The 18,107-nt window shown below is 39.7% G+C and overlaps 3 protein-coding genes across 3 annotated transcripts; 1 reads left to right on the forward strand and 2 right to left on the reverse strand.

Annotated features, from left to right (window-relative positions):
- Positions 1–1,702: 1,702 nt before the first annotated feature.
- Positions 1,703–6,504, reverse strand: LOC129830357 (uncharacterized). The gene is made up of 10 exons (XM_055892879.1): positions 6,311–6,504; positions 6,004–6,101; positions 5,765–5,891; positions 5,498–5,664; positions 5,218–5,369; positions 4,985–5,129; positions 4,796–4,889; positions 4,598–4,676; positions 4,133–4,209; positions 1,703–3,991 (listed from the first exon to the last, which is right to left on the reverse strand). Exons 2-10 carry the CDS (start codon positions 6,056–6,058, stop codon positions 2,872–2,874), a joined length of 2,016 nt encoding a protein of 671 aa, XP_055748854.1. The 5' UTR covers positions 6,059–6,101; positions 6,311–6,504; the 3' UTR covers positions 1,703–2,871.
- A 296-nt stretch (positions 6,505–6,800) lies between these two features.
- On the forward strand, positions 6,801–15,396 carry LOC129830362 (non-structural maintenance of chromosomes element 1 homolog). Its single transcript, XM_055892890.1, has 8 exons — positions 6,801–6,952; positions 13,054–13,186; positions 13,420–13,541; positions 13,643–13,720; positions 13,838–13,984; positions 14,092–14,208; positions 14,576–14,702; positions 14,898–15,396. The coding sequence occupies exons 2-8, from the start codon at positions 13,069–13,071 to the stop codon at positions 15,011–15,013; spliced, it is 825 nt and encodes a 274-aa protein (XP_055748865.1). The 5' UTR covers positions 6,801–6,952; positions 13,054–13,068; the 3' UTR covers positions 15,014–15,396.
- A 94-nt stretch (positions 15,397–15,490) lies between these two features.
- On the reverse strand, positions 15,491–17,361 carry LOC129867552 (lysine-specific demethylase 8-like). Its single transcript, XM_055941029.1, is given in 5 exon segments — positions 15,491–16,207; positions 16,286–16,296; positions 16,451–16,543; positions 16,671–16,927; positions 17,136–17,361. Coding segments are annotated over 5 exon segments (744 nt in total). The 5' UTR covers positions 17,359–17,361; the 3' UTR covers positions 15,491–16,047.
- Between the last annotated feature and the right edge of the window lie 746 nt (positions 17,362–18,107).

An 18,107-nucleotide genomic window follows, 5' to 3' on the forward strand; every position in this document is an offset into this window, starting at 1 on the left:
ATTAGAGTGCTTTATATTGTATGATCAACGTTACTGTTACCTTCATTCTGATCTAAATTGATGCCTACAGTTGTATTTTAGCACCATCTCCTGAGCATAATGTGTATTGCACGTTGTTGTCCCACACAAAAACCTCTGATATTTATTGAATGTGCAATCTAGAACTTCAATTCCCAGTAAAAATGAAAGTGTTGCACTTGCCCAGTGACGTTTACCAACACTTTGGGAGACACAAACCGAAGAAGCACAAGTAAGCGCACCTGTTGGTTTAATTTTAAAAAATCAGATTGTGTTTGTACGTTCTCGTTGCCACAGAGGACTCATAAAGTAGGTTACTTTAACCAATTTTAAAAAAAAGTTTACAAAAGACATTTGCTTTATTTATAAACAGTTACAAGCAACCAAAACATTAACAGGCACTTAGTATGCAATGTGTGATACATATATTGGTGGAAAAAGTACCGAATTGTCATACTTGAGTAAAAGTAAAGATTCTTTAATATAAAATGACTCAAGTGAAAGTCACCCAGTAAAATCCTACTTGAGTAAAAGTAGCAAAGTATTTTGGTTTTAAATATACTTAAGTATCAAAATTAAATGTAATTTCTAAAATATATTTAGCTATCAAAATAAAAGTATAACCATTTCAAATTCCTTGTATTAAGAAAACCAGACGGAACGATTTTCTTGCTTTTTAAATGTATGGTTAGCCAGGGGCACACTCCAACACTCAGACATAATTTACAAACAAAGCATTTGTGTTTAGTGAGTCCGCCAGATCAGATGCAGTAGGGGTGACCAGGGATTTTCTTTTTAAGCGCGTGAATTAGACAAATTTCCTGTCCTGCTCAGCATTCAAAATATAATGAGTACTTTTGGGTGTCAGGGAAAATGTATGGAGTAGAAAATACATTATTTTCTTTAGGAATGTAGTGGAGTAAAAGTTGACAAAAATATAAATAGTAAACTACAGATACCTCAAAAAACTACTTAAGTAGTACTTTAAAATATTTTTACTTAAGTACTTTACACCACTGGGTACATATTAAAGGTGATGCAGACTTTCAAGCCTAAAATATTTTCCATTACAAATGCTCCCCTTAAAATGCATCTATGTCCAACATTTTATTACACCTGCAACAATTTAGATAGAAAGCTAAAAAGAACCGGATAAAAGTGATTTCATTGTTAGTACTCCATAAAAGTGATGTATATTTTCTCCCTCTTTAAAGGACATTTTAATGTTGATCACTGGCAGGAAGATGTGACATCACTGCAGTTCATTTGTTCTCCAAGCAAGGTTCAAGAGCAGGGCCCATAAATCATGGGTGGATGACGACCTTAGAGAAGCACTGGACCAGTGAGGGCACCAGAGGTCCCACAGTACTTCACAGGTAATTGAGTATTGATTGCATTATAATCAGAATCCTAAAGTGTTCTTCATTTGTGCTATTTTTTTGTCAATTGTGCAACTTGATCCTTTGCAAACAAACATAAAGAAGAATGTGTGGTATACGTCCTGAAATGTACATTACCTATTGGAATCTACATGCGCTCACCTGGTATTTCTAACACTAACTGGACCAAAGCTTAAAGTGCCTGCAACACAGAGAAGTACATAGGTATTTGAGCTATTAAATCGCAATGACAGAAAGTGGTGCCGATGACAGAATAACTCAATGAATTCACATTTAAGACAACCTTTGAGCTGCCTTTTAATCCTCAACAAAATTCAATTTCGCAATGAAGTCCGTGAAAAGTCATTTCCATCACTTGCATTGCCAGTCCAAAGCATTCGAAGTATGACATAGCTGTGAATGCCACCATGCATTCCTGCGTGCTTGCTCAATATAAGCATGACAAGTTGGCATAGCAGACCTGTGGCTCTGTGAAAATGGCATTTCACCATCCCCTCCGGTGTCTCCACACTTCTATCTTGGCCTTTGTTCAAAAACAGCCTGTCACAAAATCGCCACAATACCATGAAAGAAATTATGCTGAATGCCTCAGTCATTCCAATCGTATACTATTATTGATGGTTAAACTGTGGCAAACGCCTCACAATTGTCTGCATGATAAACCATCGCTATGTGTGTCACTAGTCAGGTAATCTTTATTCAAGCTTCACCAGTTAAGCGAAAGAGCTTTGAAGGGAAAAAAGTGTTTATGTTTTCTACAAGAAACACTACAAACTTGAACTTCATCCTCAGAAAATAACCCTAAACAAAGCCAATTTCTTTGTTTAACCTGATTCGCAACACATCTATGACATCAGAGGTTGGCTCTACTTTGTGGGCGTGTATTTCCATGGAAGCTGCAATGTACTTGTTTCAAGGAACAGAGCAGAATAAGAAAGTAGGCCAACCACTTTTTTCATCAGATATTCAACCTCAATGTTTGCATGAGGCTTGTACTGTTAACACTATTTAGCCTATCAAACATCAGATGCAATGAAACTGTCTGACTATTTTGGGAAGCCATTAGAAGAGAAGTCACTTTTAGAGGGTGGAGACTAGTTTGACGACCTTGATGTGTAATCTAGATGTTATTGCTCAGTATTTCAACTGAAGTACACATCCTTATTTTTTTCCAGCCCAGATGATGAACAACATGTTTCAGACAGATGAGGCAAAGGCAAGACATGTTCTATCTCTTCAAAAATTAACTGTTGCATTTTCCCACACACAAATGTTTATTTACAGAAGCTGTACATCCAAAATGTGGAACATTTCTGGACTTGAGGCTACAGCATTTTCATGGCAGAATGGTATTCAAACTGTTTGTATAATATAGAAAAAAATATATATATGAGCTCAAGTCCCCAAAATAAAAGAAATTGTAAAGTGTAGTGCAAAAGTGTCTACCGTATAATCACACACAATGATAAGAGCTGTCATTGTCTATTTGCATGGCTTGGTCTGAACAGAATGCAGTAAGAAAGGGACTTCCAGGTATCGGACATTGTCCTCCCTGTGAGTTGGGTATGACATTTAGAGGCATGTTCCCCATGGAGCTTTGAGGGATCTCAGTCTCCAAACACTTGTTCAGCAGTTTGTCTGAAACCCACTGATGTGGACTATTTTGTCCCAGGCTCTGTAAAGTCTGATAATCGAAATCACTCGGGGGGAGGCAGCATCCAGGGTCAGGCAGGCTGTGGTAACATGGATTCACATCGTAAATCAGTGGCTCGCTACTGTCCACATCCTGGAAACCCTTAAGTGGCAGTGGCACATCCATGAAGGCATCAGTTCCTCTCTCATTGTCCTTACCGACCGCCTCACTGAAGCTCTGATATCCAGGAATGACACTGATAACATTGTGAGGTTCGGACACATTGCTGTCATTAGAGCCGTAGATCAGACTTGTGTCCTCTGCTGATGTGGTAGTCTCTGAATCATCACGGGCGCCATCACACGGGTGATATGAAAAGTCGGTTTGCAAGAGGGGTGCACAGTTAGTGGACAAGTTAAGATCTTGTTGACCAGTACCAAGAAACAGCTGTGGATGGGCATTTTTCAACACTTCAGCCTCACCAGAATGGTAGGAGGAGTTACAAAAGAGCAGAGGCTGCGTAGGAAATGAGGATGTCTTGCTTGTTGTTAACTCTTGAATGGAGTTGAGGGGCACTGAGGGGGAGTAGGTAATATTGTTGTAACAAGACGACCCACAAGAGCCTCCAGACTCACTCATGAAATTAAGAGGATTGTAGTTAGATGAACACACACCAATGTCTCTATTTGACTCAGGGCAGTTCATTTGTGTACCATCATCTGTCATAGGAGGGGCTAAAAGCAATGACTGAGGATTCCCGTCCAAAGGAACAAGGCTGGGAAAGACTTTGCTCAGGGCCTCTTGAAGATGGCTAATGATCTGCACATTACTAGGCTCCGGGCTCATGGAACATGTGTGGGCATAACTTAGGGAAGATGATGAGTCAAGCTCTGAGTCACTACCTCTTCCACTGCTCCCATCTACTATCGAGGGGTTTGTCCTGAAGAGAAAAGACAAGCGGGCAACTTACAGTGAATTAAAGCTTATTTTCATTGCAAGGACTTGACTGCCCATGTGAATAGGACTGAACCCGAAGACACCTTTTCATTTTGCTATGTTTATTGTGCATCTATACGCTCACCATGTTTTTCCTTCAGTGTCCATTTTTGATGAATCAACACAGATGGAGGATAAAGGTATTTTGGGAGGAGACAATACCTGTGGGGGAGAACAAACATCACTAAATGCAAATACACAAATGGAAGGAATTACAGTATGAAAGTAATGAAGGTTTACAGTTTATTTAAACATAGAATATTTAAGCAATAATGCATGAGGTTTGGTAAATGGCCAATATACCACGGCTAAGGGCTGTTCTTCTGCACAACGCAACGCAGAGTGCCTGGACAAAACCCTTAGCTGTGGTATATTGGCCATATAGCACAAACCACTGAGGTGCCTTATTGCTATTCTAAACTAGTTACGAATGTATTTTTTAAAATTTAATTGTCATACCCATGGTATACGGTCTGATATACAATGTCTTTCAGACAATCAGCATTCAGGGCTCAAACCACCCAGTTTATAATTGAAGATAGAGCCTCACCTTAGGTACTCCTGGAACCATATACAAAAGGTCTGGGTTTGAACATTTAGGAATATTATCCCACAACTTGGTTTTGAGTCTGCAGAGGGGGGAAATAGGAGGATTTGAAAGCCTATAGGGCCAATATGAAGCTGTATGATAACAAATGTTTGTGGAAACAGACATACTGTCACCTACAGACATGTCAGGACAACTTACCTAACACAGCACCAAAACAAAGCACTTGTAATGATGATAACAGCAATGGAACTGAAAACAATGCCAATCTGGAGAACTTTCCGAGATGATGCAGCTGTGGAGCAGAGAAGAATATACAATGAGCTACAAGGTGAAAGTGAAATTAAGGTTTGAAAACCCATGGATGATAAATCTCATTTAATCACTTACGGTTGGTGAAGTCCAACTCTTCACTCCAGTCACTGAAACGGCCGCTCATGTCAGTATAGGTTCTGACCTTCAGAGCATAAATGGTGTTTGGCTCCAAGTCTCTGCTAAGTAATTCATGGGAAGTTGTTGAGTCATTTTTGGACACCTGTAAGAAGAAAGGAAAGAGCTAGAAGAATTGTTGTCTTTGTGATGTGACAGCAAAAGGGGGAATGCTGTATATCACCCTCCTTTACCTCATCTGTTTCTCCTTTCTTTCTGTAGCTCAATTCGGCAATCAAGGCCTTAGAAAACAGTGCATCATCAGGGTAGTTTGTCTTCCATTTGACCAGGAAATTCCCATTTTCTGTTGGTTTCACCATTTGAACGGTGGGAGTTTTGGGTTTTACTGTATAGGGCAATGATAGGGATGGTTTGACATATCAATCAATTAAAGAATGGTTTAATTTCATGCAATATTCTTTATAACAGTAATTCATTTCCAAATAGTAATCTGCATATGTAGATGCAACTCACTGCTGCATTTGATACAGAGGACTTTGGAATTTAGGCGCTTCCCAGAATTCCAAAGTGTTGCATTAAACTCCTCCCCAATAATAAGGACCATTGGATCAATAGAGCATCCACATTTGGAAACATCATTGGTCCTCTCCTTTTCCTTGAAAGTACAATCATTCTGGCCTCTGGGAAATAAGTTGAATTATAATGCAGTTTTGAAATTAAATATGACTGCTTGGTGAGATTAACATCGACAATAGAAAACTTAAACAATCATATACTTACATATTTTGTGAGCCCAATAATTTCAATGTCATGTTGTATTCAGCACACTTAGACTTGTCAGTTGTAAAATGACAAACCATACTTTTGTCATAATCGTTGAAGCATTGAAGATTTCTGTCACTCATTGCTACAAGTAATTAACAAACAAAAAGCTTGTCAAAAGTTAATCATGATCAGGCAAAAATACTGTGGTTAAATCTACTTACATGTTTATAGGCTATATACAAAAGACTGCTTACCATCATCAGCTATCAAAGTCCCAAAGTTTGTGACTATAATAATCAATAGAAACATTGTTGCTGAATACTTTAGAGTAAACCACACAGTATAATTCAATCTGAAATCAGAAAGAGAAAATGTTTCATGTTAGTGTTTAAATTCCTGCACATTAAAATAGGCTACATGTAGGCTAAATGTGAAGAAGTGACTATTAATACAGTAATACGGTTTTTGTGGGTCTGCAGTTGTTGCTTTTGTTAATAGACCTAACTTTCCCACTACATTCCCTTGATTACATAGAGATATAGCAAATCGAAAGTCACTCACCGACACAATTATAAATTATAATTTTGAAGAAGTACTCATTCCTTTAAAAGAATAAACAAAAAACAATGAATCTATAATACAGTATATAGTCTTCATACGATCTACAGTTATAACAATCATTTGTCACTTTACACAAATAGAAAGAGCTGCTGTTTTGACAACTACGAATGGCTTACTGGAAATTACAGATCCAATAGGACACACCTTTCATGGGAAGTTCGCCCCCTTCCTTGTAATGACCATATCGCACGCACGTACTTTTTGTTTTATGGTTGATTACCAACTTCGAATTCCATCAATGACGTCTTAATAATATTGCAATCTTTTTGCAACTTGATTGGAAGTCTAGTTTCAGATAAAGACATGGAACACCGAGCCACATAGTTTCCAATCTAAACCATAGCTACTGTACTATGTTTGCCTTTTTGCTTGAGACGCTTTTGGTCTACCAGTCCGCCTGGGGGCGGTAGCACATTGGCTTCAAGATAGTTTCCCAGAAACACCGTAAACGTAACTACAGAGGAAGAGGTAGGCCCATGCAAGTCTCACGTACAACCCGCGTAAACAAAGCTAGCTAGCTAACATTTGACATAAGTAAAAGGAACCAGCAATAACAAAACAGAGCAACGACTGACTTGCCTGGTGAGTGGGGATGCTGTTGTTTGAAGTTTAATATATGTATTGTATATTATATATATATATTGTTTTTGCTATACGCTGTGCTGGTCTATTTTGTCCGGAACATTTGCTGACATGTTGTTACTGCTGGTTGGCTAACAATAACTGACTAGCCCAATCAAAGTTTATTGGTCGCGTTGCCTTACACAGTAGCAGATGTTATCGTGGATGCAGCGAAATGCTTGTGTTACTAGCGTCTAACCGTCAAGCAAAAATGTCAAACCACTACACAAATAATAATAAAAAAACAAGAAATCACTAATTTCAGAACATCTCCAGACAGTTCAAATCAAATCAAATTTTATTTGTCACATACACATGGTTAGCAGTTGTTAACCCATTTAATCCCGAATTTTTCCCAGACATGAAAATATCCAAATCAAGTGTCATTAGTAACCCTTTGAAGTAATTAATCATTCTTTTTTGAAATTTTAATGGAAAAGTAGGTGAAAAAGTGTGTTTTATGGTCGGTCACAATTGTGACCGGTGGGATAATGTTACGTATACTAAATTAACATATTTCTCCTATGCAGTTATCAAAGTTCTTATAAATCCCAACCCAGTTATTAACACATTTAAAACTCTGTCACTGGCTGTCCCCAGCCTTGCCTCTAGAATGCCCCGTCACGTTCTAGTGTGACTATTTTACACATCAAAAACCCTTTTACAACACGATATGAACACTGAGAGCAAAGACAAAAAAAACAAACATCAATGTATTTCAACATTGTTACTTTATTGTAACATTGTTACTTTAGTGCAACATGTATTGAAACATTAAAATTGTAACTTTATTGTAACATTTGAACTTGTACTTTAGTGCAATATTCATTGTAACATTGTCATTGTGACATTTTAGTGCAACATTCACTAACAACTGTATAGCAGTCGTGTGATTCATTCCCAGAGGTAGCCTGTAGAATATGCATTCAAGTAGAGGCCTACACTGAACAAAATACAATTATATATATATATAGTGTAACGACGCGGAAATCGACTCTGCCGCTCGAGCATGCTTTTGCGGCACAGTCGATAGCGCGCCGGACCTCGGGCTAGAAGGTCGAGGGTTCGAGACCTGCTCCCTGCCTGTTTCATTACACTGGTGTCAGAAGTGGGATCGGACTTCGCATCCACGACAGTGCGTGTGCTTGGCCGGTGAGCGCGTTCCTGTAAGACGTAAAGTCGCAAGCTAGCGCGAGGACGCGCTCTTTGAAAGGAGGGAGTAGTGTAACGACCCTGGGTTTATAAGCGCGGAAATCGACTCTGCCGCTCGAGCATGCTTTTGCGGCACAGTCGATAGCGCGCCGGACCTCGGGCTAGAAGGTCGAGGGTTCGAGACCTGCTCCCTGCCTGTTTCATTACAATATATAAAAAGCACCACTGCACAATGAGTGCTTATATATATATACAGTATATCATAGAGGTAGGCTTCAGAACCAAGCGCAAAATTAGTTTTTTTTGAACTGTGATCAGTCAGACCTACTGTCATACAGTATGTCTTGAATCAATCGACCTTCTTCTATTACAAAAACTTTTCTGTCATTTTGATTGTCTTTTTCGTCGACTTTTCTTTTCTTCCTAGAGTCCGTTGTATTGCTTCTCCTCACCCTTTATCGACTTTTCTATTTTGTCTTTTTCAGCCCTTTTTCATTCGATCTTATCTCCTTTTCTACTGCCCATGGTATATCTTGAAGCACTCAATGTGCAGTGGCGCTTTGCATTTCTCACATGCATAGGTAGTACGTTTGTCACAATGACGACTTCTCTGGAACCGGTGCATTGTGTTGATTGGCCAGTGAGAAGCTTTGTCATGTCTTGCCTGATCTTCAACAGTAGCAGCCAGTAAAGATCTCCTTCCGTGGCTCAGTGGTTTCAGGCCAAACTTTTGCATATTTGGGCTGTATACTATGTGTTTTGGAATCACATCAGTGGCAGGCCTCTTCGATCGTTTGAACACTCAATCTTTATTTTTGACCACTATGGCTTGGCTCTTCATTATCAACAATGGAGGGGGGTGGGGGAGGTTGTGGATGGGGGGGGTGAGGGGTAGGTCATCATCTCTGATAACGTTGTTCCTGTCATGATCTGTTTGCATATGTTCAGGATATGCATTCAACAGCCTGGTTGGCAAATGGCCTGTCCATAGTCCATATCTGACCCATTGCTATCACAATCACTCAGGACAGCATCTTTCTCATTTTGAGGGATAACTGCAATGTTGCAGGCCTTGTCTGGGCAGTCACCTAGATCAACATATCCAGAACTTGACTCAAAGTGAAACTAAAAGAAAGAACAGAGTAGAAAGTTAGGTAGAACAAGACCTATGTATGTGTATAAGTATGTGTATGCCTAGATGCACTGTGATATCCCGCCGGTCACTATTGTTGCCGTCAACATGTTTACTCATTCTATGACCACACTGAACAAAGTTGAGTAATTGCAAATGCATATATCAATACTAGACACCTTAAAGATGATGTGTACCAAAAAATGTTGTCCTAACTTTATGTTAACATACTTTACTAACCTTTTGTTTGGGATCTTTGATGCAGTCATCCTCTTCTCATGGTGCAACCAGGAAATAAACAGCTCTGGTCATGTGACAATTCACACTAAACATGTGACACTGCACATCTTTCATTGAGACCCTTTATTATTTCAATATTTGCTGGAAATACATTGATAGATCATTCAGTAACATTTTTAGAGCCTTATAACTGAAAACGTTTTTTACGGTCACTATTGTGACCGATGGGATTAAATAGGTTAATGTGAGTGTAGCGAAATGCTTGTGCTTCTAGTTCTCGACAATGCAGTAATAACCAACAAGTAATCTAACCTAACAATTCCACAACTACTACCTTATACACACAAGTGTAAAAGAATGAATACGAATATGTACATAAAAATATATGAATGAGTGATGCCCGAACGGCATAGGCAAGATGCAGTAGATGGTATAGAGTACAGTATATACATATGAGATGAGTAATGTAGGGTATGAAAACATTATATAAAGTGGCTAGTGATACATTACATCAAGATGGCAAGATGCAGTAATGGTATAGAGTACAGTATATACATATGAGATGAGTAATGTAGGGTATGAAAACATATGTTTGCACCGATATGACATTTTTGGACGATACCGATATCTTCCTTGCAAAAAAAAACGATACCGATAACCGATATTTAAAATTTTAGCGGCCTTTTAAGCATTCTATTAGTTAAATAGTTAACACACACATATGGATGTAGCGGTCTAAGGCACTGCATCTCAGTGTAAATAAGAATTTGTTTTCAACTGACTTGCCTTTTTAAATAAAGGTTACACACACACACACCACACTGACCAAAAAGTTATTTTGTTGGCATTTATGTATGTCCCCATTACCAGTAAAACATAATCAAAACTTATTTCTTTCACTTACTTGCTGTGCTGTTTCTTTGTTCATGTGTTCAGTCGTTTCATTCTCAACCAGGATTTCTATGGAACGCCATTTGGGTCTTTGACGTGTCAAATAAGCTTGTTGACCAATCAGTTTAGGAGTGCATGGTCGAATTGAGTTTGTGCACAAAGACACTTCCCAGAGGATGCATTCCCTAACAGAAATATGCAAATACATGCTACAACGCGCCAATAGGATCTCACTCGCTTGTACTTGGCTTTGCCCACCTCCTTACTTGTTCTTCCCACTCTTCTTAATTTCCTCCCACTGTAAACGACACAGATGAAGTATCTTGTGTTAGTTATACATATATTTGATAGCAGCCTACACAAGAAATAACTAATATTGATAGCCATCTAGATGTCATCTTGATACATACATAGTCTACTACTCAATAGGAAGGGCATGAACGGCAACGACACCGGGACACAGTGCCCTTCGCTCCTGCTTGACAAGCACTACTGTCCGGCAACGGCGTGGGAAGTAGCTACCTAGTAGCCAATATCAGGGTGATAGTCACAGTAAGCACACGCATACAACCCATAAAGCAACAGTACACCCATCATCAATCATTTTAATAAAAAATAAACTGTCTTCAGTTTATTAACTGAATGTAAAAGTATTTGTTTTAAACAGTGAAATCCGACTCAAGACTCATCCTCAGGCTTCAAAACAAAAGTCCAAACTCTCACGGTACTGTAGCTCAAATGTACGGTAGCGGTGTGGTAAGAAACAAAAAATAAATAAACAACACTGCTCAATTAAAACCGTCTGACAGAGTTTCTAAACCATACTCTTCTGTCTTTGGTGTAACCTATAGCAGAGTGCTTTCCACACACCCACTCCTTTCCTTTTGACACACCCACTCGCCCATACTCCGGTCACCATATTGGGTTCCGGCTACCTCCTTCTCACAACGTTGGATGTGTTTGTGAGTATCGGCGTGTGTGTGTGTGAGATCTATATACACGAAAACTGAGTGTACAAAACATTAGGAACACCTGCTCTTTCCATGACAGACTGACCAGGTGAAAGCTATGATCCGTTGTTAAATCCACTTCAATCAGTGTAGATGAAGGGGAGGATTTTTAAGCCCTGAGACAATTGCGACATGGATTGTGTATGTGTGCCATTCAGAGGGTGAATGGGTAAGACAAAAGATTAGGTATTCCTAATATTTTGTACAGTCAATGTGAGTACAGGAGTCTGCGTGTGTATGAGGTCTTTGTGTGTGAGTTGCGTTGTCTATTACTACCGGAGAGCTACACACCCACCCTGAGTGAGCTAGCTAACATTACTGTTTGACAGCTAGAGATAACTATACTGAACAAAAATATAAATGCAACACACAACAATTTCAAAGATTTTACTGAATTTCACTTCATATAAGGAAATCAGTCAATTGAAATCTATTCATTAGGCCCTAATCTAATGGATTTCACATGACTGGGATTATACGTGCATCTTTTGGCGCATGGATCAGAAAACCGGTCAGTATCTGGTGTGACCACCATTTCCCTCATGCAGCGTGACACATCTTCTTTGCATAGAGTTGATCAGGCTGTTGATTGTGGCCTGTGGAATGTTGTCCCACTCTTCAATGGCTGTGTGAAGTTGTTTGATATTGGCGGGAACTGGAACACACTGTTGTAGATGTCGATCCAGAGCATCCAAAACATGCACAACAGGTGACATGTCTGGTGAGTATGCAGGCCATGGATGAACTGAGACATTTCCAGCTTCCAGGAAATGTGTACAGATCCTTGCGACATGGGGCCGTGCGTTATCATGCTGAAACATGAGGCAATGGATGAATGGCACAACAATGGGCCTCAGGATCTCATCACTGTATCTCTGTGCATTCAAATTGCCATCGATAAGAATGCAATTGTGTGTGTCAGTAGCTTATGCCTGCACATACCATAACCCACCATGGAGCACTCTGTTCACAACGTTGACAGCTCGCCCACACGATGCCGTACACGTGGTCTGCAGTTGTCAGGCCGGCTGGCCGTAATGCCAAATTCTCTAAAATGACGTTGGAAGTGGCTTATGGTACAGAAATTAACATTACATTCTCTGGCAAAAGCTCAGGTGGACATTCCGGCAGTCAGGATGCTAATTGCGCGCTCCCTCAGAACTTGAGACATCTGTGGCATTGTGTTGTGACAAACTACATATTTTAGAACGGTATTTTTATTGTCCCCAGCACAAGGTGCACCTGTGTAATGAGCATGCTGTTTAATCCGCTTCTTGATATGTCACACTTGTCAGTTGGATTGTCTTGGCAAAGGAGGAATGCTCACTAACAGGGATGTAAACAAGTTTCGGTACAACATTTGAGAGAAATAAGCTTTGTGCGTATGGAACATTTCTGGGATCTTTTATTTCAGCTCATGAAACATGGGACCAACACTTTGCATGTTGCGTTTATATTTTTGTTCAGTGTAGCTAACCACTTTCATCTGTGAGCTAACGTCAGCCTATAATGCAAAGGGGCAAATTGGCTTATCGAAGCACTAGCAATTATTGGTCAACCACATTGTGTGGGGTCCAATGGAATCTCACACCCTCAAATGCTGCTTATTCAAAATCGTTGTTGAATGTTTTTTCTAGGGCTTTCCTTGTACCATGGCTCGACCACTGGGAGAAAGCCATAAAAGGTTCCTGCAAACCATGATGGTCAATGGGATCATTGATGGTGCCAAGGCTAGGGCTCTCCACCGGCATTGCTGTGAGGCTCACGGTGGTAAGAACAGCATAGCTGCATACTATTTTGCCCCTGGTTCTCTACTGTTTATTTTTTGTCAGCAAAGTGTCTGTATGGTAAACCCTTAAACTCAAAGGTCCAGTTTTCTAGACACAATAGAGATTCTCTATTGAAAGTGCCTTTAGGTCCAGGAATAGGCTTAATCTAGGTCTGAGAAACTGTCCAAAAATGTTTTTGTTGAGGGCTACTCGCATGTACCCCTTTTTATACAGCACACTATGCTCATGATAAACTCGATGAATTCATCGAGGTTATCAATGCCCAGCTGCAGCCCATGTTCATGCAGATCAGAAAAGGGATGTCTGAGGAGGATGGTCTTCAGTATCATGCTTTGGTCAGTGACACTAATCAAATTCATTCACAAAGCTCTTTTACTACTACTACTGTCATCATGAACTGCTCTTATTTTTCCTGCTGACATCTTCTCCTGTGCAGGTGAACATGGCTGAAACTGATGTGACCAGGATGTCAACTGATTATGCAGACAATGAGTTGGAATTATTCCGAAAAACAGTGAGTATGCTGTTTTTAGTAAATGGTAAATGACTGACAATAAGACTTAAGAATTAAATAACATTTGAATATCTCTGTAACAACTGGCATGTTCTTATTTTTGTATTTGTTTTTTAGATGGACCTAATTGTGGACTCTGACAATGGAACCGCCTCTTCCACGGACATTCTTAACTGTGCCGACAGCCTCCAGACAAAGAAGCTAAAGAAAAGAGAAACGGAACATGTACTGAACAGGCTTGTTCAGGATAAGTGGCTGAATGAGGTGCTGTCTCTGAAGACACATTCTATGCATGCAGTTATTGCTTCTTGTGCACACTCACTATCTTGTGCCACTGATTGACTTGCAATCTGTGTTTGTCTTTCCTTCAGAAAAATGGTGACTACTCTCTCTCCACTCGATGTATAATGGAGCTGGAGCCATATATTCGTATGTTGTATCAAGACCAGGTCAAGGTCTGCCATATCTGTCACAATGTGGCCTTGCAGGTAAAGTGATACAACGTCAATTTAAATTACAGTAAATAAGTTGCATCTAATGTATCTCCTGCTAGCTAAATTGGACCCCATGTCAAATCCAAGTTGGTGTAACATCTGCTTTTTGTCAGATTCCCAAACTCACTTTTCTCAGTCCTCTGCTCTCTGTTCAAACTTGCTAGAAGGTAGACATGAATGTTTAATGTTGCATGTCTAATGTTTTGTTGGATATGCTTCTCATGAATGGTGTAGTTGCTACTCAAAATATGTTGCCTGAATTTAAAATGGGATTGACACCACTGATATAGCCTGGCTTTCTAGGCAATGCATTTGGTTTCATGCTTCATTTTTGTAATAATCTGCTCTTTTTACCTCTCAGTGCCAGACGTGTGAAAATCCTACATGTGGCATCAAAATCCACACCCCTTGTGTCGCCAGATACTTCAAAGGAAGGACTGATCCACGATGCCCTGCCTGTGAGGACTTCTGGCCACATGAGATCCCAGGTAATAATGTTGCGCTGATCAAAGAATTGCAACACAAGTGGTACCATGATAGTCTATACAATCTATCATAGTTTGTATAAAGGTCTGTGTATACATATCACTTTCATCTGTTTTCGACCCAGACGAAGAAAAAACATATTTACCTATCTTATCTAGTCATTCATATCATTTAATTTTCCCTTCTCTTCCCTATAGATGTGTATAGACCTCCGTCCTCTCAGAGCGAGACTCAGTCAGCAGCCAAAGAGAACACGGCCCCCACCCCCACTCCTCGGTCTACAGCTCAGACCCGGAGGACCAGGAGGTCATAACCTCACGGATGCATGTATAGCTGTCAGAACCTTCAGTACAATGTTTTGCCTTCATTCAAATGTAAAGATAAATTGAGTTAAGTTTGAATGTTGAAAAAAAGTTTTTATAATTATATATTAAATGTTAGATTCTTTCAGGAGAACATCTAACTTTCCTTGAATCGTCAATGGTCTCCCGTGAGCTCCACTTTTAACTTGATTATCTTAATTTTATTAAGTTACTTTCTAGGGGAGCAATTCTGGGAAGTGTGGCAACTACTTCAATCATTCTTTCAGGCAGTTTAAATGGAAAGCGGTGTTTACATAATTTGTGCCTGTGGTTCATTAGGTTGTTAAATTAGAATAGTACTGCCTTATTTGAATAAATTATGGGCATCACCTCATCTTTGAGTATCTGCAGGAATAATTTGGGAACAATTAAATATGCTAATTTGAAAAAGCATACCCTATCAAACTAAATGGGTAACAACTCCATATTTTATATGCAGTAGGAAATGAGCATACACTAACTGCTCCTTCATTTAATTTAGTAATGAGTGGAAGCAAGCGCCAATCATGCAGGTAGCTTGGCATTCAATGTGTGCCATAATCACATTCAAGTGTTGATAGATTGAACACAACTGGCTTTCCTTTGTCATGGATATGAGGTGGGATACTTTTAATTATGTGATAGGCTATTTTCCTCTATTCAAGTTAATTGAGTTGAGCAAATTTCCCATAATTCTTCAATATGAATCGCCGTTGTAAGTTGTGAACTATGTAAATTGAGACTTTTTTCCAACCTTAATCCTTTTTAAATTACCATTGACACTTAACCATGAATTTGTTTATAGAATCAGGTGTTTTTAAAGCTATTTGGTGGGCGAGGCTTAGAGGGCTGAAGCAATGAAAGGACAGACATGTTAATGATTAAGAAAATAACATTCAGACCTAAGTCACAACATACGTGAGCACAGGACTTGCATTTTACAAGACCACTGCAATAACCAAAATTCTGACTAAAAACAACCCGAATCTGGATCCCTCATCATGGGTCATGACCACCAGAAGCTAACAGAAAAGCTGAGCTCCAAAGAACGCACGTAATGCCAGTGCTTGACTGGGATGAACAAGACCTCCCCAGGCTGCAACAAACACTCTAGGTAGGGAGCCTTCACAAACTCTGGGAATCAACACACACTCTAGGTAGGGAGCCTTCACAAACTCTGGGAATCAACACACACTCTAGGTAGGGAGCCTTCACAAACTCTGGGAATCGCTCCACGTCTGGACTCCACCTCCACCTGCATTAAAGAAAGCTTTGTGTTTAAATGGCAAACACTAATTTCTCCCATTCAAAGTATGCAGCACTAACAGTTTAGGTAGATCACTTAAATGCTAGATTGTTTTTAAGATCATAGACCTGTTGCATGAAGATATTTAAAATTGAATTTTAACCTGACTAGTGTTGTGTAGGAGCTGCAATTGGTGAGGGTAGAGTTTCTCGGTGTCCTCAGGGGAATACAGACGAATGTACTTTCTCACAACCACCTGTTACACAATAGGGAAACCATGCAGTCACCAAATTATGATTGCCAAAATACAGTTTCACTCATATCTCTGGCAGGTTCCAAATTGCTGTGAGTCTGATCCTACTCGCTGGGTGTGTTGGACTCACCTGAGCCAGGAAGTTCTGTTGAGGGTCTTGATGAAGGGGGGACACTGTACCTCCTGGCCCAAACCAAGCATTGATCGTGATGTCATCTTCCTCTCCCTCACCAAGACAACAGTAGTCAGGGATACGGATGTCGTCTTTCAGCTCGGGGACCTTGGAGAAGAGTACATTGAACAAAATACTGTTTTTGTAACTGAAAAACTTGTATGCTTTAAATGTAATTTGTACAATACTAAAATGGAGGCAAGGATTATAGAGGCCTGTATCCTACATTTCCAGTAAAATATAAATTTCTGTTGTATTTTAGTCTTATAGTGAACAAAAATAACCGCAACATGCAACAATTTCAATGATTTTACTAAGTTACATATCATAATAAGGAAATCATTCAATTGAAAAATTAATTAGGCCCTAATCTATGGATTTCACAACTGGCATGGGCGCAGCCATGGGTGGACATAGTCCCACCCATGTGTTCCTGTGTTGAGCTTCTCCCAGGAAAAGTCTGAGCGAGTCTGAGCAAGATGATCTGAGCGTTTTGCCTCCATCGACCGCTCCCGGTGTACAGCTGCTGCCTGCAACGTTTCAGCACATCCACCACACTGGGCTCAACTTTTTCACTGAAATCAAGAGGAAATTCTGCTTCCGTCACAGGCAAAGCAGCAGAGATAGCTGACCACAGTTCTGCCATAGACTAGTGCTGTGGAATAGAGAGAATTGTTAGACCCAATCAAAAGTTACAGTGCACAATCAATCTGGTCTGAAAACCACTAATGTTATAACCATACACTTAGCTAGCTGGGAAAACCACCATTTTCCATATACTTCCTTGCGTGTGACATGTCACTGAATTAAATTTGAAGAGACAGAGATTTTCAGGGAAAGAGACCCCTGAACCTCGAGTCTGATAAGAGCAAGAAAGAAAAAAAACTATCCCCAAATATTGTTAGAATGGATCAGATATCTAATGAAATACTGTATGGCTTTTCCACAAGCAAACGTATCATCACTGGTCACATGTTCTCTTTAATACCCCAACAATGGCATGTGGACAAATAAATAGTAAACACTCGAATAATTAGCATAATGCCCAAAACACTTCCAGTTACCGTTATTGACATATATAGACTCTAGTGTTGAAATAAAAGAGCTCCGTGTAGAAAACAAATACATTATTTATGTTCCTAGTCGACGTGATGATAGGGTTCGATCAGGCAAACAGTAATATCACATTATTTTGCACGAAGTACATTTTTCGTAAAAAAACAACAACGTATTAAGCAAAATACATCTATCCTGCTAGCTCCCCTTGCTCCAGTCTGAAGAGTGGACAGTTTGATCTAGCCTCCAACTGTGCTAACGTCTAGCTCCAGTAGCGGCTAGTGACAGAGCCTTGCAGCCGCCACATAGCGCTATTATTCTTTATGTATTTTGTAATTT

This window comes from Salvelinus fontinalis, chromosome 2 (genome assembly GCF_029448725.1).
Source record: "Salvelinus fontinalis isolate EN_2023a chromosome 2, ASM2944872v1, whole genome shotgun sequence".
Taxonomy (NCBI): Eukaryota; Metazoa; Chordata; class Actinopteri; order Salmoniformes; family Salmonidae; genus Salvelinus; species Salvelinus fontinalis.